We start from the raw sequence: 27,734 nt of genomic DNA on the forward strand, positions 1-27,734 counted from the left end.
GTGCATCGCAAGGATTTCTGGACTAGCCTATGTGGTTGTCAGTTCTGTTGGATTATCTGTATCCATGAAAAAGAAATGATATTCAAGAAAGGAAAGTGAAAGAAGAAATAAGCTACTATTGAGGGACAAAGTCCAATTAAGAAGATAAGAAAAAAGACTGGAAAGAAACCTAAAAATAAGTTGACTTTAACTGCGACAAGAAAGGTCATTTCGCTCGGGAGTGCACTGAGTCGAAAAAGACAAATTCAAATGTGTCTTCTTTTCATGAGTATTTTGTTGCTAACTCAATGTTGTTAGCTTATTCTTTTCCTTTGTGGATTATAGATTCTGGAACAACCAACCATGTAGCTCGGGAACGAGTTACATTTGGAGAGTACCATCGGGTGCTAGCTGACAACAAGTGGATCTATGTAGGAAACAATGCAAGAGTTGAAGTCAAAGGAGTCGGCACTTGCAAATTCAACCTCCGTGGTGGTAGTGTTTTGTTTGTCCATGATGTCCTGTATGTTTCTGAAATTCGACGGAATCTTGTTTACATTACGTGTCTTCTTGATTTAGGGTATTGTATTAATTTTCACATCCGATGTGTTGAACTTAAGATTGACTCAGTGTCAATCGAATATGATTTTTTAATAAATGATTTTATGGTTCTTGATGTAGAATCATATGTCAATTTGCTATTGATGGTTGTTTTACAAACATTGCTCTAACTAGTGATGCGGATATAAATGATAAGGTTTGATATGCTAGATTTGGACCACAAATATCTGAATGAATTAACTGCAATGATGATTCAACTTAAATAGTCTTACCAAATGGTTTCCTAGTTGCTTTTCCAATAAGACAGTCCTCAACTCGTAAACATGGTTTAAGGTGTACTTTAAGTATGCAAATGATTAGAAAACATCCAATCACCACCCAAAAAAAGTATCAATAATGGCTTATCAATGACCAAAAGACTCAAGGCGTCTCAGATAGCTTGAGGTGACTCAAATGCCTAGAGGAGTTGTTGCCGCATATGGTACTTGAGGCGCCTCTGATTGTTCGAGGCGCCTCCGAAGACATGGAGTCATTGTTGTGGAGATAAGCAGTGGATTCCATGTATAAAACAGCTATTGCGGCGAGGATAACAACTCAGCCCATTGGAGGCGCCCTAGATCACTAGAAGAGCCCTGGATGGTCACGTCAGCAAAACGGTCACTTCGACCATGATGCTATAAAAAGAGCCCTTAAGCTTGAAGTTCAATAATGCGCATGTATTAACTTTTGTAATTTCATTTTTGAGCTTCTAACTATTATAAGGGGGTACTCCGCTACTGACCCTATCGAAGGAGGTTGATAGTGCTTCCGATTGTCTTGGATTAGTAGCTATCCAAGTTGCAAACCAAATAAATTTTTGTGTTTCCTTTACTCTTATGTCATTTATTTTTATTATTTAATTAGTGTGTCCTTGCTAGTTCAATAGCAAGAGAAGTTGTACTTTTTAATTGGTAGGCTATTCAACCCTTTTAGTCGGTCCACCAATCCTAATACAAACAACTAGTGTTTGGTTGTTAACATGGTTGAAGTGTAGTATCTCAGAAAATAAAATTCTATCAAAGCCTCTAATCACTATTAGAGAAGAAACAAACCTGTTTTAAAAAATTATGTCAAACAAAGGCCTTGATTACACTCTGTATACATCCCTACTCAGAAGCATGGCCTCCATGCTCAATAGCTCAGTCTCCCTGCTTGTCCTCCTTCCTAGCAGCTCAATTTCTCTACTCGACAATTCAACCATCTTGTTCGCCCTCCCTATACAGCTCGATCTCCCTACTAGGCCTTCCTTACTAATAGTTCATGTTGGATTTTGAATAGCGATCGTTGAAAATTCATTATTGAGTAAGCAACGGAAATAGAAAAATAAACACAATGCTAACAAAACTAATTTTACTTGGTTCAGAGTCTTCGTCGACTCCTACTCTAAGGCCCGCACGTGAGAATACTTTCGTTGGGTAATCACTAATAATTCACAAAAGTATTACATGATTTAATACAAGAATTATGAAAGAAATACCGACAACAAGGAAAAAGAAATTGAGTTGCAGGTTGTCGGAGGAGCTTCACAGCGTTGCAGCGTCACAGAAACAGTGTGCAACAGAGCAATCATAGAAGGAAGTTGTGTGTATTTGCTCAAGGTGGAGGGCTCCTTATATAGGTAGCTCCGGGCGCCCGGATCCCTTCCGGGTGCTTGGACCGTGACGTTGGCCCAGCCAATCAGCGCTCTCCACGTTGCGACGAGATAAACTTTTGCATTCTGGGCACCCGAATCCCTTCTGGGCACTCGGACCCCTTTTGCTAGCAAAAGCTCTTTCCTGCAAGAAAAAGATTAGTCCGAGGCAATAAACATTATACTACCCTGCAAAATAAAAGTTAGCACAAATATAATAAAAATATAGTAGTAATTAAATTCTGTCTCCTCAAGACTAGAATCTAGTCATGATCTCAATTTAGATTTCCAAAATGGATTTAAGTTGGATTGACGCCTACAATTCCCTCAAACGGGGAACACGTCCTGACGAAGTCACTCTCCTCCAGTGACTTACCTTAACTTACCATCTTGCCAGACATCCGGTCAGCCCGTCGACCTGTCTGGACTTGGTGCCAGCTATCCGATCAACCCGTTGACCTAGCTGGACTTCGTGCTAAATATCCGGTCAGTCCATCAATCTATCCGGTCAGCCCGTCGACCTAGTTTGATTTTTTACGAGATATTCTGTCGGCCCGTCAACCTATCTAAACTTCTTCTGCACACTCAGTTAGATCGATAGATGACAACAAACTTAACTTAACTTACTTTATTATTCATCAAAACCTAAATTAGACCGTTAGTGCTAACCACACCAATAGTTCAGCTTCCTTGCTTGACAACTCGACTTTGCTACTCGACCTACCCTCCTTATCAACTCGACTTTTTCTACTGGCAACATGACATTTCCTACTCGATACCCCTGAGTTCAAAGATCAAGTTCATCTTGGCAAACCAACTAAATTTGAGTTTTAAAATTTAATATTTTTTCATTTACTCTAGCATGATGACCTTCTCTATCATTTTTAATTAGTTTTCTTGTTGATAGCATTGAGGCATTATTCAGTTCGAGTCAAACAACCAGTGTTTGGTTGCTAACATGGTTGAACCATTATGTTCTAGAAAATAAACGTCCATTAATGTGTCGCAAATTGCAAGTGCACAAACTTCATCAGATAATAAAAGTATCGATCCCACGATAACTATAAATCGAGTACTTATGTACTATATGAAAATGGTTATCCAGAGAATCCGAGGGTCATGAAAGTCTTCAGAAAACTGAGAAAACTTGTGAGAAAAGTTCTAGGAGAAAAATCCAATTTAGGAAGATATCCTAGGACTTCAATTTCATTGCAATGACTATAGACATCCTATCTTATATTTGATTTCCAAATTCTCATTGGTTGTTCATGTAGGTAGACAATCCTGATTTAATCGACGTGATCTTTTGGAATTATGACGGTGTTTCCACCCAAACGCGATGCCTACTTTCAAGGAGACATTGCTGAAGAACCGCTTTCTTATGGAGGCTCTTGTCACAAGATGCACCACAGTTCTCAAGTTGCCTTTCCTTGCTGTGCGATGCCAAATTGATGCTAGGACCAAAAGTAGCTAGAGGGGGGGGTGAATATCTCGTTGCTCGCTCGTTGCTCGGCGTTGCTTGTTTCTTCAAGGATATGCAGCGGAAAATAACAGAAACAATCACACAACGCTAACAAGGTTGGTTTACTTGGTATCCACCTCACAAGAGGTGACTAATCCAAGGATCCACACCACGCACGCACCCTCCACTATGAAAACACTCCTTTTCGGTAACTACCGAGGGCGGAAAAGCCCTACAAGACTCTCAGTACAAGAAGAAAGGAAAGAGAAACAAAACACAAGCGCAAAGCTTACAATGAGTACAGAAAACCCTAACCCTAGCTTCTCTTCTTGCCTTTGATCCGCCTCTTGACTTGGAAAGCTTCCAAGATCCTTCAAGAACTGGCGATCTGATCTTTGAGAGCGCTGTGGAGAAGTTGGCGAGAGATCTGGAGTGAATCGGTGAACATCGCACGCCTGCAGCTTAAATCGACGCCAACGGTTGGAACCCGATCGATTCAAATGTTCCCAATCGATCGGGAGGCTTTGGATCGATCCACGGATCGATCCAGCGCTCTCACGATCGCACGATAAAATCAGCTACCGATCGATCGGCTGATCGATTGGCAGTGTCCGATCGATCCACCGATCGATTGGACAGCTCTCTGTGATCTCGACACTTGATCCGAATTGATCGGTCGATTAATTGGATCGCTGCTCGATGCAGCACTTTCCCGATCGATCAGCCGATCGATTGCCCCAATCTTGATTTGCCCAAACTCAAGTCCAAGACTCCCAAACCCAACATTCGGTTAACCGTGACCTATTGGGATTCCTTCTGCCTAGCATCTGGTCAACCTTAATCTGCTGGGACTTCTTCATCAAGTGTCCGGTCCTCCTTGACCCACTTGGACTTCCACCAGATGTCCGGTCAACCTTGACCCATCTGGATTTCCTCATGCCAAGTATCCATCAATTCTTTGACCTACTTGGACTTCCTAACACCAGATGTCCGATCATCCTTGATCCATCTGAATTTCCCTTGCCTGGCTTCACTCACCAGACTTTCACCTAGTTTCACTCACTAGGGTTTTCCATCCGCCTAGCTTCACTCACTAGGACTTTCCATCCTAGCTTCACTCACTAGGACTTTCCATCCGCCTAGCTTCACTCACTAGGACTTCCTAGTCAAGTATCCGGTCACCCTTGACCTACTTGACTCTTCTTCAATCAATATCTTGTCAAACCTAAACCAAAGACTTGCATCAACGATCTCCTCAATCGAACGATGTGCACCAACAATCTCCCCCTTTTTGATGTTTGACAATACCACAATAACACTTACAATACCACATGTAAGTTAAGCTAATCCCATAGCCTCATTCTTCATGCCACTAGGTAATGAACACATAAGTTAGACTCTTCATTCTCCCCCTAAGAGGGCAAACTCCCTCTAGGTAATGAAAGCCTAACTTACTCCCATTCACAAGTCCTTTCATTCTCCCCCTATTGGCACACATCAAACCCCCTACTGATAAAACACATCAACCCATCTTTGGGCACACATCAACCCATGCCCCAATTTTGGGTATACATCAACAAATCCATTTGTTGACAACTCTCCCCCTGAAGAGTTGCTCATCGTTGTTCACAACATCACTCGTTGTGATCAACACGACAATGAAGGTCCCATACCCTTCATTTATCCTTAACTTCTCCCTCAATGTAGACAAATACCCAACCTTGAGCATTTTCTAACCACTTGAGTTTCCACTTGAAATAATGAGGATATCCACTCCCCATTTCAAGTTCAAAAGCTCGTCCATGAGCATTTTCTTTAAAGAAGGTTAACCACCTTCCAAGGTTCATGAAAAATAATTTTCATGCCTTTAAAGAGTCCCTCCCCCTAAAGACATGGCGGTAATTTCTGTCATTGCACCAACAATGACTTGGAATCCCTAAACCTTTAGGAAACCCAGATTTTGAAGTTTTGAGGTTCAAATGTTCAAAATTTGAAACAAACCTCAACCTAAACTTCAATGAAGTCTTCCTTAACCATTCCATCCTTGTTTTCAACACGAAAACACCCTTTTTATGTATACAAATATATTTTAAGGGTTTGGAATGGTTACCTAGACTAAAATAGGTTTAGAGTGCTGAAATCAGACATTCCCAGCCAAAATCAGCGTCCTGGATCGATTGGAGTTGGGTTCCAATCGATTCAACCTATTTGAATCGATCCACTGATCGATTCAGGATGTGTGGATCGATCGGCTGATCGATCCAGCGAGCTTCTGCTCGCAAGAGTTGCCTTCTGAATCGATCCACGGATCGATTCAGGCACTCCAATCGATTCATGGATCGATCGGAGCTTCTGATAGTTGCTGAATTTTAAATTCAGCCAACTTCAGAAACCCCTAGAAAATTCTATAAAAATCCAAAAATCATGAAATTTCGTGTAGACATTATTTAGGGCATACTTAATCATGGAAAAATAGTTTTCTATGAAAATACTTCATATTTTCAAAGATTGACATAAACTTGAAAACTTGCAAAAACTTTAGCGTTTTCTTCAAGTTTGTGTCTAACTATTCAATGGTGATTACTATCAAAAGATAGTCTTCACCAAGGTTTTCCAAAAACATTTTAAAAACATTTTCAAAACCAATATTCCATCATGTTCCTTGGGCATATTGCACATGACTTGTACATTAGCTTTCCCAATGATGGGAAAAACACATAACTATGTGTTTTGATGAACCTAAAAACTCAAAAGAATGCACTAAATCAACATCTTAAGCTTTGTTCATCATCCTAACATCTCACTTGTATCTAATGTGCACTAAACCACATACAAGTCACCTTATAGTCTTTGTGAGATGTAGATTTTGGTTTTGCCCTGAACTAGGGATCATGCATATCTATCTAGGCATTTTAGAGATATTAGACATCCACCTAGGATGTCACTCGTTAATAAGTGTTGTTAAATGCCATTTGTCCTTAATTACAAGGAATTAAACTAATGCATGATAATGTTATGGCATACATCAAAATAAAATAACTTTCAAAAGAAAGATTCCTATAACTACATGATGTATGAATGTCATGACATGGTATTTTTGGATTTTGCATAATAAAACATGAATGCAAAAATAGACATGATGTCATGGCATATGATAGGCAAACAATCATGGCAAGATTTAGCCTAAATAAAATATACCTAGATTAACTATCTAAGTATCCTTGAAATCTTAGCTAAACTTACAACTTAAACCTAGATTGCCCTAAAGTGCTTCATGAAAATGCCAAAGCCTAAATTGGCATTTCTACTTCCCTTGATTAATTTATGCCAATTGAAATTAAGCATATTCCTCAAATGTTGGCATATTTTATTTTTCCACAAGAGTAGCACAGTTAAATTAAGGGTCGGATTGCCTTAAATTTCCTAAGAGCATACCAAAATCCCAACTTGGTAGTTCTTATGAATTTCTCAATATGTGCCATTTAAGATTAAAATCAATTCTTCCACCATTAGGCACATTTTACTCTTTCAAGGAGTAAATAATAATTTCATTTCATTTTCAAAGGTTAACAAAAACCTTGAAAATGCTCCTTGAGTGTCAATTTCCTCAAAGTTGGGTTAACTACCCTTCTAATCGGAGTTGACACTCTCTAACCCATCTATGGGGTAGAGAAGATGCTCCTAGGAACCCAACACCTATTGGTGCTCCTTGGATGCTCTAGGTATTCACTAGGGATAACTTCCCTAGATACCTTCCTAGTGACCTTGTTTGGCTTCTTGGAGGCCTTGGTCACACTTTCTAGGTCAACTCTAGGGATAGCCTCCCTTGTGACCTTGTTTGTGACTTTCTTAGACTTCTTAGAGGCCTTAGTCACATTTATTGCAAAAATACTCTTAGGGATGACTTCCCTAGTATTTTTGGCTTGACCACTAGACCTAGGGTTTGTTCCATAAGTATATGGAACTCTATGGTAAGAGGGCACATCCTTCTTAGCCTTCGGTTTGTATCCCAAACCTCTATGGCCATTGGATGGCTTTTGTACCCCTAAACCTAGGTTATGCTCTTTTTGCCCTAATAGGATATTTTCCATCCTTTTTAGGGTCTTTTCCATTTTATCAAGTCTTGACCTCAAGACTTGATTTTCCATCACTAAGTCCTTAGTTTTTGTTTTTCCATTAAGTTCATGAGCATTTTTGTTTCTAGGCTTGTAGCTACAATCCTTAGAGTTCTTGCCTAGACTTTTACCTACATTCCTAGCCTTAGGTGTAGTAGTTTTGGCATGTAGGGCCACATGCTTTTCCTTAAAGCCCTCATGCTTCCTATTCTTATGGTAAATTGCATTAAAATGATAAAAGTTAGAACTATCATGCTTTTTACCATAATGTAAAGGGGTAGGCTCAATAAATGTTACCTTCTTCTTTACCTTGGAGGCTCCCCCTTGACTAATGCCTCCTTGAGCCTTGACCATCTTCTTCCCCTTGGGGCATTGACTTCGGTAATGCCCTTTTTGGTTGCAAGAAAAGCACACAATGTGCTCCTTGCTCCTTTTTGTTCCGGGGATGGTCTCCTTGGGCTTCTCCTTGCCCTTTTTTGCCACTTGGTCCTTCTTCTTGGCCAAGTTGGGACACTTGCTCTTGTAGTGCCCACTTTCCCTACACTCAAAACATATTATATGATTTTTATTTTTAATTGAAACATTTATACCTTCTTGTGTAGGGATGGCACTTCCTCCTCCATTTGCTATTTCTTGAATTTCGGAGGTGGCACCACCTTCTTCTTCTTCACTTGACCCGGATGTCGAAGCTTCTCCTTCTTCTTGATCCGGCGTCACCAAGGATTGCTCCCTCTCAATCCTAGAGGTGGAGGCTTCATCATCTTGAACATGAAACAAGGAGTATGCTCCCTCCTTGTTCCCTTCGTTGCATTCCCTTGAGGATGAAGCTTCTTGGATTTCCTCTTCTTCGGAGGTTGAGCATCTCTCAACCTCGGAGTCCTCCTCTTGGTCTTGCTCCAAAGAGTCACCCTCTCTGGATTCTTCATGATCTTGTACAGTGGAGGGGATCTCTTCATGAAGCTTGTCCAATTTGCTCCATAATTCCTTTGCATCTTTAAATTTTCCAATTTTGCAAAGGATGGTGCTTGGCAATAAATTGACCAAAAGCTTGGTCACTTTGTCATTAGCCTCGCACCTTTGGACTTGCTCTTGGCTCCACTTGCTCCTCTTGAGAACTTTACCCTTTGAATTTCTTGGAGTCTTGAAGCCTTCCATTAGAGCAAACCATTGCTCTATCTCCATCATAAGAAAATTTTCGATTCTTGATTTCCAAGAATCGAAACTCGTAGAAGTGTATGGTGGAGCCACCCTTGTGTCAAATCCAAGTCCATCTTGGAATTGCATCTTGAAGTTGAGCTTGATAAAGTCTTGAACTTGAAGAATTTGCTCCAACTTCTTCACCCTCTAGCTTTTCTTGTTATGCTTGACCCTTCCGGCGATGATTCCGGTGAAGAGCGGCCTCGCTCTGATACCACTTGCTAGGACCAAAAGTAGCTAGAGGGGGGGTGAATAGCTCGTTGCTCGCTCGTTGCTCGGCGTTGCTTGTTTCTTCAAGGATATGCAGCGGAAAATAACAGAAACAATCACACAACGCTAACAAGGTTGGTTTACTTGGTATCCACCTCACAAGAGGTGACTAATCCAAGGATCCACACCACGCACGCACCCTCCACTATGAAAACACTCCTTTTCGGTAACTACCGAGGGCGGAGAAGCCCTACAAGACTCTCAGTACAAGAAGAAAGGAAAGGGAAACAAAACACAAGCGCAAAGCTTACAATGAGTACAGAAAACCCTAACCCTAGCTTCTCTTCTTGCCTTTGATCCGCCTCTTGACTTGGAAAGCTTCCAAGATCCTTCAAGAACTGGCGATCTGATCTTTGAGAGCGCTGTGGAGAAGTTGGCGAGAGATCTGGAGTGAATCGGTGAAGAGATGTCGCAGCCATCGTACGCCTGCAGCTTAAATCGACGCCAACGGTCGGATCCCGATCGATTCAAATGTTCCCAATCGATCGGGGAGGCTTTGGATCGATCCACAGATCGATCCAGAGCGCCTCTGTGCTCTAGGAAAAACGCCTGGATCGATCCACGGATCGATCCAGCGCTTATCGCGCGAAGCAGCCGCGTCATAATCGATCCACTGATCGATTGGGACATCTGGATCGATCCACGGATCGATCCAGAGGCTTTCTGTTCGCTGGGAAAAGCCTGGATCGATCCACTGATCGATCCAGCTCCTGGATCGATCTCCTGATCGATCCAGCACTTGGTTTTTGCCCAAAACCAAGTTCCAAGACTCCCAAACCAACATCCGGTCAACCTTGACCCGTTGGTACATCATGCCTAGCATCTGGTCACTCCTTTGACCTGCTAGGACTTCCCACCAAGTGTCTGGTCATTCCCTTTGACCCACTTGGACTTTTCTAGTCGTGCCAAGTATCCGGTCACTCCCTTGACCTACTTGGACTTCCACCAGATGTCTGGTCAACCTTGACCCATCTGGATTTCCTCATGCCAAGTATCCAGTCAATCCTTTGACCTACTTGGACTTCCTAACACCAGATGTCCGATCATCCTTGATCCATCTGAATTTTCCCTTGCCTGGCTTCACTCACCAGGACTTTCACCTAGTTTCACTCACTAGGGTTTTCCATCTGCCTAGCTTCACTCACTAGGACTTTCCATCTGCCTAGCTTCACTCACTAGGACTTTCCATCTGCCTAGCTTCACTCACTAGGACTTCCCAGTCAAGTATCCGGTCACTCCCTTGACCTACTTGACTCTTCTTCAATCAATATCTTATTGTCAAACATCTAAACTCAAACCAAGACTCAGCTTGGTCAACCAGGTCAACCTTGACCTGAGGGATGTTGCACCAACAATTGAGACAGACCCATTAAGCTCCGTGAAAGCCTAGGGAATCCTCGTGGTAACCCGACCTATTTTCATGATCGACCCCCCATGTCTCGGTATTCTATGGGTCGAAGGAGGATTGAATTTACCTTTTGATCCTTCCTCACATTCCTTGGGATACAAAAATGTGCTTTTGGCATCGAGTTAGTGTATGCACAGGAGAACCAAACCATAAACAATCAAATCATAGAAATTAAGAAACATGAATATATCAAACATGGAAAAACAAGTGTCTACATGACAAAAGGCTACTCCATAGTACTAGAATCAAGAGTACTACTCCATGGATATGGAGTTATAGCAAGAAGACATGTTTTAAGCAAGCTTTTACAACCCAAATCTAAGAGAAAGAGAAATAAGCTTATTCAATGAAGTGAATGATGTCTCCGGGCTACTTCTCTAACTCCAAACGTGGAGGAGAACTCTTGCTCCTTGGAACAACTCTCCTAGGGTTCTTTGTCACCAGGAAACTCCTCTCTCCCTCTCCACGAGCCTTTGGGATCCTTTTAAAGCCTCCCCTGAGGAATACACCTATGTCTTGGGACATAGATAGAGCATATTCTTTGCTTCATGTCATCATTCCAGGGTTCTTTAACTATGTTTTAGCTTCGGTTCTTCATCCTATCAATGAAAAAGCACAAGAGTGGATGTCCAAACTAGAAAAATAGTGAAACAAAATCGAAAGGTAACAAATCATGCAAAATATGATCCTAGAATATCACAAGATGAGTGCAAAATACTAATGAAAATCCTCTATGAAATACATTCATCATCCATCTAAGCCTCTAATCACTGTCGGAGAAGAAAAAAAAAATTTTAAAAATTGTGTCAAACAAAGGTCTTGACTGCATTATATATACATCTCTGCTCAGTAGCTTGGCCTTCGTGCTTGACCTCCATGCCCAGCAACTCAATCTCCTTGCTTGCAACTCGGTCTCTCTATTCGACAACTTATCAACCATGTTCGGTCTCCCTACTCGACAGCTCAACCTCTCTACTAGGGCTTCCTTCCTTATAGGTAGGCTTCCTTGTTTGACAACTCAACTTTCCTACTCGACCTTCCTTATGTATCAACTCGACTTTTCCTACTAGCAACATGACCTTCCCTCCTCGATATTCCTGAGTTTAGTAGTTCAAACTCAACTTAGCAAACCAAATAAATTTAAATTTTAAAATTTAATAATTTTTCATTTACTCTATAGCATCATGACCTTCTCTATCATTTCTTTAGTTTTCTTGTTGATAACATTCAACTATTATTCAGTTCGACTCAAACAACCAGTGTTTGGTTACTAACATGGTTGAACCATTGTATCCTAGAAAATAAATGTCCATCTGAGCCTCTAATCGCTTTCAAATAAGAAGCAAATCTGTTTTTAAAAAATTATGTCAAACAAAGACTCAACTACACTTGGTATACATCCCTACTCAGTAGCTTGGCCTCCATGCCCAGCAGCTCAATCTCCTTACTTGCCCCCCCTTGCCTGGCAGCTCAATCTCTCTACTCAGCAACTCAGCCACCCTGTTCGACCTCCCTACCTGATAGCTCGGCCTCCCTACTAGCTCTTCTTGTTGATAGCTTAGTTTCCTTGTTCAACAACTCAGCTTTCGTACTCAACCTTCACTGCTTATCAACATGATTTTCCCTACTGGCAACCTGACCTTCCCTACTTAATATCCCTGAGTTCAATTGTTCTAGCTCATCTTGGCAAACCAAATAAATTTGAATTTTAAAATATAATAATTTTTCATTTAATGTGACAACCCACAATCTTAAAATAGACTCATTCTGTTGAGATGATAAATGAAAGTGTTGACAAACAAGCAACTTAACACTCACAGACCTCCTCTGATCTAGCTATGACTATTCCAATCAATCATGGGAAGAAACTAGAGAAGTTCATTAGAATATTGAACTTCAAGTTGTGGCAATAGAAGATATTTTTTTATTTGACCACACTTAATTTGATTTGATTTTTGACAGAGGAAACTCTTAAGATTATTAAGAATGACATTGATGTCCAAATCGTGAGAGTTGTGAAAGTCGAACCACTCAGAGTTCCTATATTGAAACTACATCCTCAACTATCTTATTGATTAATTGTACATTGTATACAACATGAAAAGAATGATGAAGGAACTATAGGAGTCTTTGCATTGGAAGATAGAGGATGTGGGGCTTTAAAAATTATTTGTTTGTGGATTCTTGAATTACAACATGATTGACTCTAGAATAATGATTAACCAAATTCAAGAGTTTCGATGATCTTGCACGAGATTTACTAAGAGAGCATGATGTTCGGTGAAATTATATTTTAGATGGGTAAAATCTCTTCTTGGGAAATTTGACAACCTCAAACATCAAGAGTTAGGATAAAGTTGTTATGAAGATGACTTCTGAATAAAAGTTCTCTCAACAATCTCTTGTATGTTCCGAAAATTTGAAATAATTTAATGTCCCGATTGCATTTAAACAAGGTGGATTTTATCATTGTATTTAAGTCAAATAGAATAATTATGTTAAAAAAAATAAAATATTTATATAAATGAATCATTTGCTTACTACCTTAAGTCTTCCAACTTATGACATGGTAGATTCAGATATGTTAAATATGATATTTTGAGTACATAAATTAACTTGAAAAGTATATCTATATTTCAAATTGATTCAAAACACAAGTATGAGACTTATGTTGATGATATCTTCCTTTCAAATATGTTAAAAGAAGTAATAGATCACTCAGCCTAATTTATACAAACGTATACAATTTAAAAGGAAAAAATACTTGAAAAAATAAGTATTTCATGACTTTTACTTTATTGATGATAACACAAAATTTTATTATGTGTATCTTCTTAAAAGTAAAAATGAAATTATAAAAAATTCATTCTTTATAAAAATGAGATTGAAAATTAACATTAAGATAATACCTAGTGACCAAGGAGATGTAACTAATTATTTGTGATATGTGTAGTTATTCCATCATAAAGCATGATATTTGAATAAGGCATACATGCCCATGTTTTTATCAAAGTGTATGCAATTCATATAATAAGCATATAGATATAACAATTATATTACATTTTAATAGTCACCGCTTATTGTTCTACCTCCATCGGCCGTAATCACTTGACCGGTGATGAAAGAGGAAGAAGGAAGGCAAAGAAAAGCCACTAAAGCTGCCACTTCCTCAGGCTCTCCCACACGCCCAAGCGGAGTACGATGACACCACTTCGCTACCCGTTCTTTGTTCTCCATGAACTATTAAACATAAAACTCTTATACAATTTAAATTTCATGATATTTACATGAAAAGGAACACAATTAAGTTAGATAAAGATAAGCAATTATATACCGGTTTAGCCATAGGTGTGTCGATCATACCGGGCGCAACACAATTGGTACGAATATTATCCTTAGCCCACTCGCAAGCGAGACATTTAGTGAGTTGGTTCATGGCTCCTAAAGACAAATAAAGCAAATTTCATGTTGCATTTAGATATTAACATGTTTTTTATTATTTTTTTTTGGAAAATAATTAGGATACCCTTAGACGCTCCATAGACGGACATAGAAGATTTTCCTCGGAGACCAGCAGTTGAGGAAATAAAGACGATATTGCCCCGTCCAGATGTCTTGAGAAGAGGATGAGCGAGTTGACTCAAATGGAAACCAGCTTCCAAGTTGGTGTTCATGGTGTGCTTGTACTCTTCTTGGGTCACCTCTAGAACTGGTTTATGGTAGTCAATTGCTACGTTATTAACCTTCAGAAACAGTAAATCTAATTCAGTTAACCATTAGAGAAAAAATATTTAACAATTCTATCAAAACTACAACAAGAACAAATGCCAATCATCACCAGGATATTGAGTTTGCCGTTGAAGATGGCGCTGACTTCCTCTATCAGCTTCTCCCTCTCCTCCGAGGAGGAGACGTCACAGACCGAACCAGTCACCTGAAGCTTCAGGTCTCTCCATTTCTGCAAACTCTGTTTCAGCTCTGCTTCATTCCTGGCGCACGTATGAACTGCTGCACCAAATCTTGCTAGTTCTTCCACAATAGCACACCTACAACAGCAGCAACAACAACAACAACAACAAACTATAAAAAGAAGATAAACGCAAAATATTTACCCTATCCCTTTGGATCCACCAGTGACCAAGGCTGTTTCTCCTCGAAGAGACCATCTATTTCCCAATTCCATCAATTGCTGCTATCTGATCAAATATCTCAGAAGAAAGGCAGAAGAAGAGTAAAGTGGCTATTGATTCGGTTATTTCTTACAATATATATATAATACCAACAAACAAAATATTTATTTTAAAATGTTTTTTTTCTTTTTTGTTTTCCTACTGCACAAAAATTAAAGATGATAGTTTAGTTTGTTGTCATCGCGTATTTCATTGGATTGGATAGAGAAAAATCATGGAAAATCAACCAGTCAATTTAATGTTTATTTCCTTTCGCTGTCTCATTTTTTCTAGTATATTTTATCTATTTGCTGCCCAAGAGTCAAAATTGATGAAGTTGGATAGATTTTTAATTACTTTCAATGATTTTTATAGATTTTAAAAATCTAAATGTATTCAATTTAGATTTTTATAAATTTTATAGAAATATAGTGATATTCAAATTAGATTTTTATAGAGTTTTAAAAAATCATGTTGTATTCAAATTTAACTTTTTAAAACTCTATAAAAATCTTTTGGTATCCAAAGTTTGAATGGATTCTTTTAGAATTTCTTGGATATAAATTTTAGTTAATAAGAGCTCTCCAAAACACTTGGTACAACTTTAAAAATAAAATAAAAAGTTTCTCCTCACCATTTAGATTTCTATCAACTTTAAATTGCCTTAATTTTTTTACGAATAAGTCATTTCTCTTACCACTCCTTGATTTTGATTACTTCTTTGATCTAAAAGGCTTTGTCCTTGTTCAACCTCTCAACGGTCTGCATCAACCTCTTAGCATGCATTTCATGCGAAGATGAGAGTTCTCTGAAATACCGTTTTTAGATGTTATAACGGTAAAATAATGGATTGAAACGGCCGAAACGGAACGACAACTGCTTGTAGCCTTTTCTTCGACAACGACTCATGCCGGTAGGCTACTAGCGGAGAATTTTCTCCAGTTACTCATGATGGGAAACAATGAGTGTCATCAGGTGAAGCTTGCGGTGCATCGGAAAGGAGGAAAATAAACAGAAAAATTGTTTGAGGTGGTCGGTGATTCTTCCGTCGGCTACTTGTGAATAGGTCGAAGTCGAAGTCGATTTAGACGGTGGCATTGTGCGTACAGAGAAGAGAAACTTGAGACATTAGGTTTTAATATAAAATATATATTAATAAATCAAATTAATTTATCAACTTAATTAATAGATAATTTAATAAAGTCTAATGAAATTAGACTCTAAAAATATTCTATAAAATTTATTTAAATCTTAAAAATTCCTAAATAAATTTTATATATTTATATTTATTTATTTTAATAATATTAGCACTTATCAAAATAATAATATTATTATTAATTTTATTACTAATCAAATTTATTAATTCAACGTTTTATTAAAAATTTGACCAAATTAAAGGGTTGACCAATATTTCATGATAATTTGAATCAAATTTGTAAATAAAAATATTTAAAATTATTATAATATTGTTGGATTTAAAATTATATTATTAAAGTTTGTTTAAAAAAAATAGACATTATCATCTCTTTGTTTTTAACCCAAACAAGATAAAAGTCTAAAAAGTTGGAAAAAAAAATTATGGACAAATATACTATTTATTATTTTACTAAAAAAATAAATTTAATTAGATATTTTAGGTTTTATTCAGAAATAAATATCTTGTGAGACCATGACCACCTACACTTTTCTAAGATTGAATATATCCCCTTAAATCTATAAGTTTCTATAAAATTTACAAATGTATGTAAAAGTTTTACAAAAAAAATTTATAGAACTACATGAAATTCTTTTCATAACTATATGAGATTTTATAAAAGTCAATGAAAATCTATGAACTCCACAAAAGTCTATCATTAAAAAAAGTCAATAAAAATCATTCAATATTTTAATTGAATACACCCCTCTTAAATTTCTAGTTCTAATCAACAAATCCAACATGGCAACTCGAGTATGAGGAGTTCATTCCTTGATAATCACATAATAGACTTTCCCTTCCCTCCTTTTTCGTATACTCAGATAATAGATAATAGAGAATAGAGAATAGAGAATACAAGTACATATGTTGCACTCTTCCTTAGTCTTCCTTAGAGGGATCTGACTTGAGCGTCAAATGAGTTTTAACAGAGGTCCCCTCGAGCCCCTTCTAACTAATTCTTGTTGGTGTAGTCATGCAACCTAGGCCTTCATTCCGCTGCACATCATCACCAAGAAGCAAGCAACGAGATGCGCGGCACACTATTCATCCCTCTCTAGCACCAAAATGACCCTAACAAGTGGTATCAGAGCGAAGTCGCTCTTTACTTGAATCATCACCGGAAGGGGCAAAAAGGCTAGAGGGTGAAGAAGTTGGAGCAAAATTCATCAAGTCAAAGAATTCAAAAAGATCAACTTCAAGCTGGAATTCCAAGATGAACTTGGATTCGATACAAGGGTGCCTCCACCATTCATATCAACAAGTTTCGATTCTTGAAAATCAAGAATAAAAAACTTCCTTATGATGGAGATAGAGTAATGGTTTGCTCTAATGGAAGATTTCCAAGCTCCAACAAATAGCAAAGACAAAATTCTCAAGAAGAGAAAGTGGAGCCAAGAGCAAGTCCAAAGGTGCGAGGCAAATGACAAGGTAATCAAATTATTGGTTAGTTTATTGCCAAGCATAATTCTATGCAAAATTGGAGAATTTGAAGATGCAAAAGAATTGTGGAGCAAATTGGCCAAGCTTCATGAAGAACCCTCCACTACACCAAACCAAGAGAAATCTAAAGAGGGCAACTCGCTGGAGCAAGACCAAAAGGAGAAGGATACCGAGGTTGAGAGATACTCAACATCGGAAGAAGAAGAAGCTTCATTCTTAACGGAGTGCAATGAGAATGGCAAGGAGGGAGCATATTCCTTATTTCATGTACAAGAGGATGAAGAAGAAGAAGAAGCCTCCATCTCCAGATCAAGAAGGGATGAAGATGAAGAAGCTTCCACCTCCAATAGTCAAGTCAAATCAATTTGAGGATCATCATTGTCGGATCAAGAGGAAGCCTTTACATCCGGATCAAAAGGAGAATATGTCACCCCTAGTATAACAATTTTAATTAATAATAAAAAACATATTATATGTTTTGAGTGTAGGGAACATAGGCACTACAAGAGTAAATGTCCTAAATTGGCCAAGAAGAAGGGCTAAGTGACACCAAAGGACAAGGAGAAGCCCAAGAAGATCGCCCCCACAACAACGAAGAGCAAGGAGCACATAGTTTGCTTCTTGTGTAATCAAAAAGGACATTATCGGAGACAATGTCCAAAGGGGAAGAAGTTGGTCAAGCCCAAAAGAGGAAGTACAAGTCAAGGGGGATATCTTAAAAGCACCCAAGGTAACATTTATTGATGCAATTCCTCTTAAAAATGGTAAAGAGCATGCTAATTCTAATTTATATCATTTTAATGACATTTACCATAAAAATAGAAAACATGATAACATTAAGGAAAATATGTAGCTCTTCGTGCTAAAACTACCTCACTTAAGGTTAGGAAGGTATATAACTACTTGGGCAAGAACACTAAGGATAATAGATACAAGCCCAAAAATAGAAATGCTCAAAGATTTAATGAAAAATCAAAATCTAGGGATTTATGGAAAGAAAATCAAGTCTTGAGGTCAAGGCTTGATAAAATAGAAAAGACCCTTAAAAAGATGGAAAATATCCTAAAAGGGTAAAATGAACATAACCTAGATTTAGGACATAAAAGGTCATCCAATGACCATAGAGAGGTTTGGGATACAAACTCAAGGCTAAGAAGGATGTAATATCTTATCATAGAGTTTCATATAGTTATGGAACCAACTCTAGGTCTATGTGTCAAGTCAAGGATACAAGGGAAGTTATCCGATCCCTAGGAGTATCTTTGCGACAACTAATGTGACTAAAACTTCTAAGAAGTCTAAGAAAGTCACCAAGAAGATCACAAGGGAAGATATCCCTAGAATTGACCTAGAGGAAGTGACCAAGGCTTCTAAGAAGCCTAGAAAGGTCATTAGGAAGCTATTCTATCATATTCATACAGTATGATATTTGAATAAGGCATACATGCCCATGTTTTTATCAAAGTGTATACAATTCATATAATAAGCATATAGATATAACAATTATATTACATTTTAATAGTCACCGCTTATTGTTTTACCTCCATCGACCGTAATCACTTGACCAGTGATGAAAGAGGAAGAAGGAAGACAAAGAAAAGCCACCGAAGCTGCCACTTCCTCAGGTTCTCCCACACGCCCAAGCGGAGTACGATGACACCACTTCGCTACCAGTTCTTCGTTCTCCGTGAACTATTAAACATAAAACTCTTATACAATTTAAATTTCATGATATTTACATGAAAAGGAACACAATTAAGTTAAGATAAAGATAAGCAATTATATACCGGTTTAGCCATAGGTGTGTCGATCATACCGGGCGCAACACAATTGGTACGAATATTATCCTTAGCCCACTCGCAAGCAAGACATTTAGTGAGTTGGTTCAGGGCTCCTAAAGACAAATAAAACAAATTTCATGTTGCATTTAGATATCAACATGGTTTTTTATTATTTTTTTGGAAAATAATTAGGATACCCTTAGACGCTCCATAGACGGACATAGAAAATTTTCCTTGGAGACCAGCAGTTGAGGAAATGAAGATGATATTGCCTCGTCCAGATGCCTTGAGAAGAGGATGAGCGAGTTGACTCAAATGGAAACCAGCTTCCAAGTTGATGTTCATGGTATGCTTGTATTCCTCTTGAGTCACTTCTAAAACTGGTTTAACGTAAGCAGATGCTGCATTATTAACCTTCACAAACAGTCAATCGAATTCAGTTAACGATTAGAGAAATAAAAAATATTTAACAATTTTATCAAAGCTACTGCAACAAGAACAAATGCCAAATCAACACCAGGATGTTGAGTTTGCCGTTGAAGATGGCGCTGACTTCCTTTATAAGCTTCTCCCTCTCTTCCGAGGAGGAGACGTCACAGACCGAACCAGTCACCTGAAGCTTCAGGTCTCTCCATTTCTGCAAACTCTGTTTCAGCTCTGCTTCATTCCTGGCGCACGTATGAACTGCTGCTCCAAATCTTGCTAGTTCTTCCACAATAGCACACCTACAACAATAATAACAACAACAACACCAAACTATAAAAGGAAGATAAACGCAAAATATTTACCCTATCCCTTTGGATCCACCAGTGACCAAGGCTGTTTCTCCTCGAAGAGACCATCTGTTTCCCAACTCCATCAATTGCTGCTATCTGATCAATATCTCAGAAGAAAGGCAGAAGAAGAGTAAAGTGGCTATTGACTCGGTTATTTCTTACAATATATATATATATATAATACCAACAAACAAAATATTTATTTTAAAATGTTTTTTTTCTTTTTTGTTTTCCTACTGCACAAAAATTAAAGATGATAGTTTAGTTTGTTGTCATCGCGTATTTCATTGGATTGGATAGAGAAAAATCATGGAAAATCAACCAGTCAATTTAATGTTTATTTCCTTTCGCTGTCTCATTTTTTCTAGTATATTTTGTCTATTTGCTGCCCAAGAGTCAAAATTGATGAAGTTGGATAGATTTTTAATTACTTTGAATGATTTTTATAGATTTTAAAAATCTAAATGTATTCAATTTAGATTTTTATAATTTTTATAGATATCTAGTGATATTCAAATTAGATTTTTATAGAATTTTAAAAAATCATGTTGTATTCAAATTTAACTTTTTAAAACTCTATAAAAATATCTTTTGGTATCCAAAGTTTTAATGGATTCTTTTAGAATTTCTTGGATATAAATCTTAGTCAATAAGAACTCTCCAAAACACTTGGTACAACTTTAAAAATAAAATAAAAAGTTTCTCCTCACCATTGAGATTTCTATCAACTTTAAATCGTCTTAATTTTTTTCCGAATAAGTACTTTCTCTTTCCACTCCTTTATTTTGATTATTTCTTTGATCTAAAAGGCTTTGTCCTTGTTCAACCTCTCAACGGTCTGCATCAACCTCTCAGCATGCATTTCATGCGAAGATAAGAGTCCTCTGAAATACCGTTTTTAGACATTATAACGGTAAAATAATGGATTGAAACGGCCGGAACGGAACGACAGCTGCTTGTAGCCTTTTCTTCGACAACGGCTCACGCCGGTAGGCTACCAGCGGAGAATTTTCTCCGGTTGCTCATGATGAGAAACAATGAGTGTCATCAGGTGAAGCTTGCGGTGCGTCGAAAAGGAGGAAAATAAACAGAAAAATTGTTTGAGACGGTCGATGATTCTTCCGTCGGCTACTTGTGAGCAGGTCGAAGTCGAAGTTGATTTAGACGATGGCGTTGTGCATACAGGGAAGAGAAACTTGAGACATTAAGTTTTAATATAAAATATATATTAATAAATCAAATTAATTTATCAACTTAATTAATAGATAATTTAATAAAGTCTAATGAAATTATACCCTAAAAATATTCTATAAAATTTATTTAAATCTTAAAAATTCCTAAATAAATTTTATATATTTATATTTATTTATTTTAATAATATTATTACTTATCAAAATAATAATATTATTATTAATTTTATTACTAATCAAATTTATTAATTTAACAGCTTTATTAAAAATTTGACCAAATTAAAGGGTTGACCAATATTTCATGATAATTTGAATCAAATTTGTAAATAAAAATATTTAAAATTATTATAATATTGTTGGATTTAAAATTATATTATTAAAGTTTTTTTTTAAAAAATAAGACTTATCCTCTCTTTGTTTTTAGCCCAAACAAGATAAAAGTCTAAAAAGTTGAAAAAAAAATTTATGGACAAATATACTATTTATTATTTTACTAAAAAAATAAATTTAATGAGATATTTTAGGTTTTATTCAAAAATAAATATCCTGTAAGACCATGACCACCTACGCTTTTCCAAGATTAAATATATCCCCTTAAATCTATAAGTTTCTATAAAATTTACAAATGTTTGTAAAAGTTTTACAAAAAAGTTTATAGAACTACATGAAATTCTTTTCATAACTATATGAGATTTTATAAAAGTCAATGAAAATCGATGAACTCCACAAAAGTCTATTATTAAAAAAAGTCAATAAAAATCATTCAATATTTTAATTGAATACACCCCTCTTAAATTTCTAGTTCTAACCAACAAATCCAACATGACAACTCGAGTATGAGGAGTTCATGCCTTGATAATCACATAATAGACTTTCCCTTCCCTCCTTTTTTGTATACTCAGAGAATAGAGAATAGAGAATAGAGAACACAAGTACATATGTTGCACTCTTCCTTAGTCTTCCTTAGAGGGATCTGACTTGAGCGTCAAATGAGTTTTAACAGAGGTCCCCTCGAGCCCCTTCTAACTAATTCTTGTTGGTGTAGTCATGCAACCTAGGCCTTCATTCCGTTGCACATCATTACCAAGAAGCAAGCAACGAGATGCGCGACACGCTATTCATCCCTCTCTAGCGCCAAAATGACCCTAACAAGTGGTATCAGAGCGAAGTCGCTCTTTACCTGAATCATCATCGGAAGGGGCAAAAAGGCTAGAGGGTGAAGAAGTTGGAGCAAAATTCATCAAGTCAAAGAATTCAAAAAGATCAACTTCAAGCTGGAATTCCAAGATGAACTTGGATTCGATATAAGGGTGCCTCCACCATTCATATCAACAAGCTTCGATTCTTGAAAATCAAGAATAAAAAATTTCCTTATGATGGAGATAAAGTAATGGTTTGCTCTAATGGAAGGTTTCCATGCTCCAACAAATAGCAAAGGCACAATTCTCAAGAAGAGAAAGTGGAGCCAAGAGCAAGTCCAAAGGTGCGAGGTGAATTACAAGGTAATCAAATTATTGATTAGTTTATTGTCAAGCATAATTCTATGCAAAATTGGAGAATTTAAATATGCAAAAGAATTATGGAGCAAATTGGCCAAGCTTCATGAAGAACCCTCCACTACACCAAACCAAGAGAAATCTAAAGAGGGCAACTCACTGGAGCAAGACCAAAAGGAGGAGGACACCAAGGTTGAGAGATACTCAACATCGGAAGAAGAAGAAGCTTCATCCTCAACAGAGTGCAATGAGAAGGGCAAGGAGGGAGCATATTCCTTATTTCATGTACAAGAGGATGAAGAAGAAGAAGAAGCCTCCATCTCCAGATCAAGAAGGGATGAAGATGAAGAAGCTTCCACCTCCAATAGTCAAGTCAAATCAATTTGAGGATCATCATTGTCGGATCAAGAGGAAGCCTCTACATCCGGATTAAAAGGAGAATATGTCACCCCTACAAGCAAAGGTATAACAATTTTAATTAATAATAAAAAACATATTATATGTTTTGAGTGTAGGTAACATAGGCACTACAAGAGTAAGTGCCCTAAATTGACCAAGAATAAGGGCCAAGTGACACCAAAGGACAAGGAGAAACCCAAGGAGATCGCCCCCACAACAAAGAAGAGCAAGGAGCACATAGTTTGCTTCTTGTGTAATCAAAAAGGACATTATCGGAGACAATGTCCAAAGGGAAAGAAGTTGGTCAAGCCCAAAAGAGGAAGCACAAGTCAAGGGGGATCTCTTAAGAGCAAACCCAAGGTAACATTTATTGATGCAATCCCTCTTAAAAATGATAAAAAGCATGCTAATTCTAGTTTATATCATTTTAATGACATATGCCATAAAAATAGAAAGCATGATAACATTAAGGAAAAATATGTAGTTTTTCATGCTAAAACTACCTCACCTAAGGTTAGGAAGGTATATAACTACTTGGGCAAGAACACTAAGGGTGTGTTTGGTTCAAGTCATCATCTATAACCTTGGTTATGTGATTACCAGTTAATCACATAACAAAGGTTATAGGGAATACAACATAACTTATTAGGTGTTTGGTTCGATTAAGATTATACAATTATTTAATTTTACATTTACTAATTTACCTTTTAACTTTTTGAATTAATTTAATTCAATTAAAACCTTCCTCCTCCTCTTATCTGTCTGCTTTTCCAAACGAGAGCGGAAGGAAGGAAAAACAAGAAAGGAAAGCAGTCAAAAAAGGGAGAGAGACTCTCGTTGTTGTGTTCGTCTTCCTCCATCAGCCCCTGTTGTTGCTCGCGTGGGCACAATAAACTTCTTCACGCTTCTACTGCTATTTCCCTTACTTGTTTCCGCCACCCCGCCTCCATCTCCGCCGCCGCCGCCGCCGCCGCCTCTTACGTCGGCGGGGCGCAGCCGGGAAACCCAGGGGGAGATCGACGCGCTTACAGCGTTCAGGCTCGCGCTCCGTGACCCTCTCGGCGCGCTCGATGGCTGGGATGAGGCGTCTCTCTCCGCACCTTGCGACCGGCGCGGCGTCGCGTGCGAGCCGAACGCCGCCCGCGTCGTCGAGCTCCGACTCCCTCGCCTTCGCCTCTCCGGCCTCATCTCTCCTCGGCTTGCTGACCTCCGGCTTCTGCAGCGTCTGAGCCTCCGGCTTCTACAGCGTCTGAACCTCCTCATTGGCTCTGTGCCCGCTGCCTTTCTTCCAGGTATCCGCTACCTGGACCTCTCCTCTAATGCATTGGCCGGCCTTGTCCCGGCCAACCTCTCTTCCGCCGCCACGCAGCTCTAGTTCCTCGACCTCTCCTACAACCGCCTCCGCAGCATCATCCCCGGAGACCTCGGCCGTCTCCCTGCGCTTTCTTTCCTCTACCGTGGAAACAAAGCTTTCCTCTTTGGGCAATTTTGGAAAAAAATGTTGATAACCCCGGAATCGTAGAAAACCTAAGGTTTTCAAGGTTTTTTTATTCCTGGTTCTATTCCCTAATTGCTGATGTGTCGGTAATGTTACATTACCCGGAATCGCCAATTACTTAAACCAAACACGATTATCGTTGATAACCAACTAAGGTTATCAGCGATAACCCCGAACCAAACACGCCCTAAGGATAATAGATACAAGCCCAAAAATAGGAATGCTCAAAGATTTAATGAAAAACCAAAATCTAGGGATTTATGGAAAGAAAATCAAGTCTTGAGGTCAAGGCTTGATAAAATAGAAAAGACCTTTAAAAAGATGAAAAATATCCTAAAAGGGTAAAATGAACATATCCTAGATTTAGGACATCAAAGGTCATCCAATGGCCATAGAGGTCTGGGATACAAACTCAAGGCTAAGAAGGATGTAATATCTTATCATAGAGTTCTATATAGCTATGGAACCAACTTTAGGTCTAGGGGTCAAGTCAAGGATACAAGGGAAGTTATCCTTAGAAGTATCTTTGCAACAACTAATGCGACTAAAACTTCCAAGAAGTCTAAGAAAGTCACCAAGAAGATCACAAGGGAAGATATCCCTAGAGTTGACCTAGAGGAAGTGACCAAAGCTTCTAAGAAGCCTAGAACGATCATTAGGAAGCTATTCCATCATACAATATGATATTTGAATAAGGCATACATGCCCATGTCTTTATCAAAGTGTATACAATTCATATAATAAGCATATAGATATAACAATTATATTACATTTTAATAGTCACCGCTTATTGTTTTACCTCCATCGACCATAATCACTTGATCGGTGATGAAAGAGGAAGAAGGAAGACAAAGAAATGCCACCGAAGCTGCCACTTCCTCAGGTTCTCCCACACGCCCAAGCGGAGTATGATGACACCACTTCGCTACCAGTTCTTCATTCTCCGTGAACTATTAAACATAAAACTCTTATACAATTTAAATTTCATGATATTTACATGAAAAGGAACACAATTAAGTTAAGATAAAGATAAGCAATTATATACCGGTTTAGCCATAGGTGTGTCGATCATACGGGGTGCAACACAATTGGTACGAATATTATCCTTAGCCCACTCGCAAGCGAGACATTTAGTGAGTTGGTTCAGGGCTCCTAAAGACAAATAAAACAAATTTCATGTTGCATTTAGATATCAACATGGTTTTTTATTATTTTTTTGGAAAATAATTAGGATACCCTTAGACGCTCCATAGACGGACATAGAAAATTTTCCTTGGAGACCAGCAGTTGAGGAAATGAAGATGATATTGCCTCGTCCAGATGCCTTGAGAAGAGGATGAGCGAGTTGACTCAAATGGAAACCAGCTTCCAAGTTGATGTTCATGGTATGCTTGTATTCCTCTTGAGTCACTTCTAAAACTGGTTTAACGTAAGCAGATGCTGCATTATTAACCTTCACAAACAGTCAATCGAATTCAGTTAACGATTAGAGAAATAAAAAATATTTAACAATTTTATCAAAGCTACTGCAACAAGAACAAATGCCAAATCAACACCAGGATGTTGAGTTTGCCGTTGAAGATGGCGCTGACTTCCTTTATGAGCTTCTCCCTCTCTTCCGAGGAGGAGACGTCACAGACCGAACCAGTCACCTGAAGCTTCAGGTCTCTCCATTTCTGCAAACTCTGTTTCAGCTCTGCTTCATTCCTGGCGCACGTATGAACTGCTGCTCCAAATCTTGCTAGTTCTTCCACAATAGCACATCTGCAACAGCAGCAGCAGCAACGTACAACAACAACAACAACAAACTATAAAAAGAAGATAAAAGCAAAATATTTACCCTATCCCTTTGGATCCACCAGTGACCAAGGCTGTTTCTCCTCGAAGAGACCATCTATTTCCCAACTCCATCGATTGCAGCTATCTGATCAATATCTCAGAAGAAAGGCAGAAGAAGAGTAAAGTGGCTATTGACTCGGTTATTTCTTACAATATATATATACTAACAAAAAAATATTTATTTTAAAATGTTTTTTTCCTACTACACAAAAATTAAAGATGATAGTTTAGTTTGTTGTCATCGTGTATTTCATTGGATGGAAGGGTGGGTGAGTCATGAGTGACGGGTGTTTGCATTCGATTGGATAGAGAAAAATCATGGAATAACAACCAATCAATTTAATGTTTATTTCCTTTTGCTGTGTATTTTTTCTGGTATATTTTGTCTATTTGCTGCACAAGAGTCAAAATTGATGAAGTTGAAAATGTTAAATAGAATTAATTTTTTCATTACAAGTGTTCATTCATATATATGATATTTATATCATATTTCTTTTTTTGTTTTTCTGATAATTTAGATTTCTAGTTCTCGAACCAACAAATCCAACAGGACCTAACTCGAGTAGGAGGAGTTCACGCCTTGATAATCACATAAAAGACTTCCCCTTCTCTCCTTTTTCGTATACTCAGAGAATAGAGAATAGAGAATAGAGAATAGAGAACACAAATATAATCTTTCTTAAAGGGATCTGACTTGAACGTCAAATGAGTTTTAATAGCAGATCCGACCAACAACAAGGTGGCAAGGTAAATATGCTTATCCCTAGCGCACCCGTCAATTCGTCGCAGAGTCAACATGGAGAAAGTAAATTACGAATGATTACTAACCTTTGAAATAATAACTAACACATAAGGAAGGTATTTATCTCGATTTTACTGAGATTCGAACCCCAGATATATCTTATGATAGTAACACCTCATGCGCTAACTATTAGATCATCCCGAGAGGACAGATCCAACCAACAACAAGCTCAATAGACAACTGACCCAATAACAAGCAAATAAAATCGATCTAATGCCTATATCAACAAAAACCTAGATCTCAGATGAAACATACTACTAAGCAAAAAATCATGGTAAGCTATCTGTGTAAAAAAAAAATGAATAACAAATTATCTTCAATTTAAATGAGAGTTTAGTCTCACATTAAAATTTTTACAATAACATAATTATTGATATTATGAATTTATATGAACATGAGAATGTTTTGTCATTCGAATTATTTTTATTTACCTACCTCTATCAATCATGTTTTACAAAAGTTTCCTATTGGTCATTAGGATAGACGCA

At 37.8% G+C, this 27,734-nt stretch overlaps 3 protein-coding genes across 7 annotated transcripts; all 3 read right to left on the bottom strand.

Moving 5' to 3' along the window:
• Nucleotides 1-10,868: 10,868 nt before the first annotated feature.
• LOC122045047 (tropinone reductase homolog At5g06060-like) lies at nt 10,869-19,148 on the bottom strand. Of its 3 annotated transcripts, none has more exons than XM_042605099.1 (6): nt 14,774-16,049; nt 14,500-14,707; nt 14,188-14,404; nt 13,996-14,102; nt 13,722-13,901; nt 10,869-11,260 (listed from the first exon to the last, which is right to left on the bottom strand). In XM_042605099.1, the coding sequence occupies exons 1-5, from the start codon at nt 14,842-14,844 to the stop codon at nt 13,725-13,727; spliced, it is 780 nt and encodes a 259-aa protein (XP_042461033.1). In that variant the 5' UTR covers nt 14,845-16,049; the 3' UTR covers nt 10,869-11,260; nt 13,722-13,724. The 3 variants fall into 3 exon arrangements, with proteins under 3 accessions (XP_042461033.1, XP_042461034.1, XP_042461032.1); XM_042605100.1 differs by having other exon boundaries at nt 10,897-11,260; nt 13,751-13,901; nt 14,774-16,050; XM_042605098.1 differs by lacking the exon at nt 10,869-11,260 and adding an exon at nt 19,007-19,148 and having other exon boundaries at nt 13,612-13,901; nt 14,774-14,857.
• On the bottom strand, nt 18,892-20,105 carry LOC122048076 (tropinone reductase homolog At5g06060-like). Its single transcript, XM_042609684.1, has 5 exons — nt 20,035-20,105; nt 19,764-19,971; nt 19,444-19,660; nt 19,253-19,359; nt 18,892-19,157 (listed from the first exon to the last, which is right to left on the bottom strand). The coding sequence occupies exons 1-5, from the start codon at nt 20,103-20,105 to the stop codon at nt 18,981-18,983; spliced, it is 780 nt and encodes a 259-aa protein (XP_042465618.1). The 3' UTR covers nt 18,892-18,980.
• LOC122045046 (tropinone reductase homolog At5g06060-like) lies at nt 19,918-26,601 on the bottom strand. Of its 3 annotated transcripts, XR_006129887.1 has the most exons (7): nt 26,446-26,601; nt 26,162-26,369; nt 25,842-26,058; nt 25,651-25,757; nt 25,405-25,555; nt 20,035-20,118; nt 19,918-19,971 (listed from the first exon to the last, which is right to left on the bottom strand). XR_006129887.1 is itself a non-coding variant. In XM_042605097.1 (6 exons), the coding sequence occupies exons 1-6, from the start codon at nt 26,514-26,516 to the stop codon at nt 20,105-20,107; spliced, it is 768 nt and encodes a 255-aa protein (XP_042461031.1). In that variant the 5' UTR covers nt 26,517-26,601; the 3' UTR covers nt 19,982-20,104. The 3 variants fall into 3 exon arrangements, 2 of the variants coding, with proteins under 2 accessions (XP_042461031.1, XP_042461030.1); XM_042605097.1 differs by lacking the exon at nt 19,918-19,971 and having other exon boundaries at nt 19,982-20,118; XM_042605096.1 differs by lacking the exons at nt 19,918-19,971; nt 20,035-20,118 and having other exon boundaries at nt 25,206-25,555.
• Between the last annotated feature and the right edge of the window lie 1,133 nt (nt 26,602-27,734).

This window comes from Zingiber officinale, chromosome 2B (genome assembly GCF_018446385.1).
Source record: "Zingiber officinale cultivar Zhangliang chromosome 2B, Zo_v1.1, whole genome shotgun sequence".
NCBI lineage: Eukaryota > Viridiplantae > Streptophyta > Magnoliopsida > Zingiberales > Zingiberaceae > Zingiber > Zingiber officinale.

Excerpts from the sequence above, each read along its gene's own strand:
- LOC122045047 (XM_042605099.1), bottom strand. The coding sequence starts at position 14,844 with ATGGAATTGGGAAATAGATGGTCTCTTCGAGGAGAAACAGCCTTGGTC. Across the intron at positions 14,405-14,499 it reads ACGGCAAACTCAATATCCTG|GTTAATAACGTAGCAATTGA; the intron begins GTGATGATTGGC and ends CTGTTTCTGAAG. Across the intron at positions 14,103-14,187 it reads CGTCTATGGAGCGTCTAAGG|GAGCCATGAACCAACTCACT; the intron begins GTATCCTAATTA and ends ATTTGTCTTTAG.
- LOC122048076 (XM_042609684.1), bottom strand. The coding sequence starts at position 20,105 with ATGGAGTTGGGAAACAGATGGTCTCTTCGAGGAGAAACAGCCTTGGTC. Across the intron at positions 19,972-20,034 it reads GGTGGATCCAAAGGGATAGG|GTGTGCTATTGTGGAAGAAC; the intron begins GTAAATATTTTG and ends TTATTGTTGTAG. Across the intron at positions 19,360-19,443 it reads CGTCTATGGAGCGTCTAAGG|GAGCCCTGAACCAACTCACT; the intron begins GTATCCTAATTA and ends ATTTGTCTTTAG.
- LOC122045046 (XM_042605096.1), bottom strand. The coding sequence starts at position 26,516 with ATGGAGTTGGGAAATAGATGGTCTCTTCGAGGAGAAACAGCCTTGGTC. Across the intron at positions 26,059-26,161 it reads ACGGCAAACTCAACATCCTG|GTTAATAATGCAGCATCTGC; the intron begins GTGTTGATTTGG and ends CTGTTTGTGAAG. Across the intron at positions 25,758-25,841 it reads CGTCTATGGAGCGTCTAAGG|GAGCCCTGAACCAACTCACT; the intron begins GTATCCTAATTA and ends ATTTGTCTTTAG.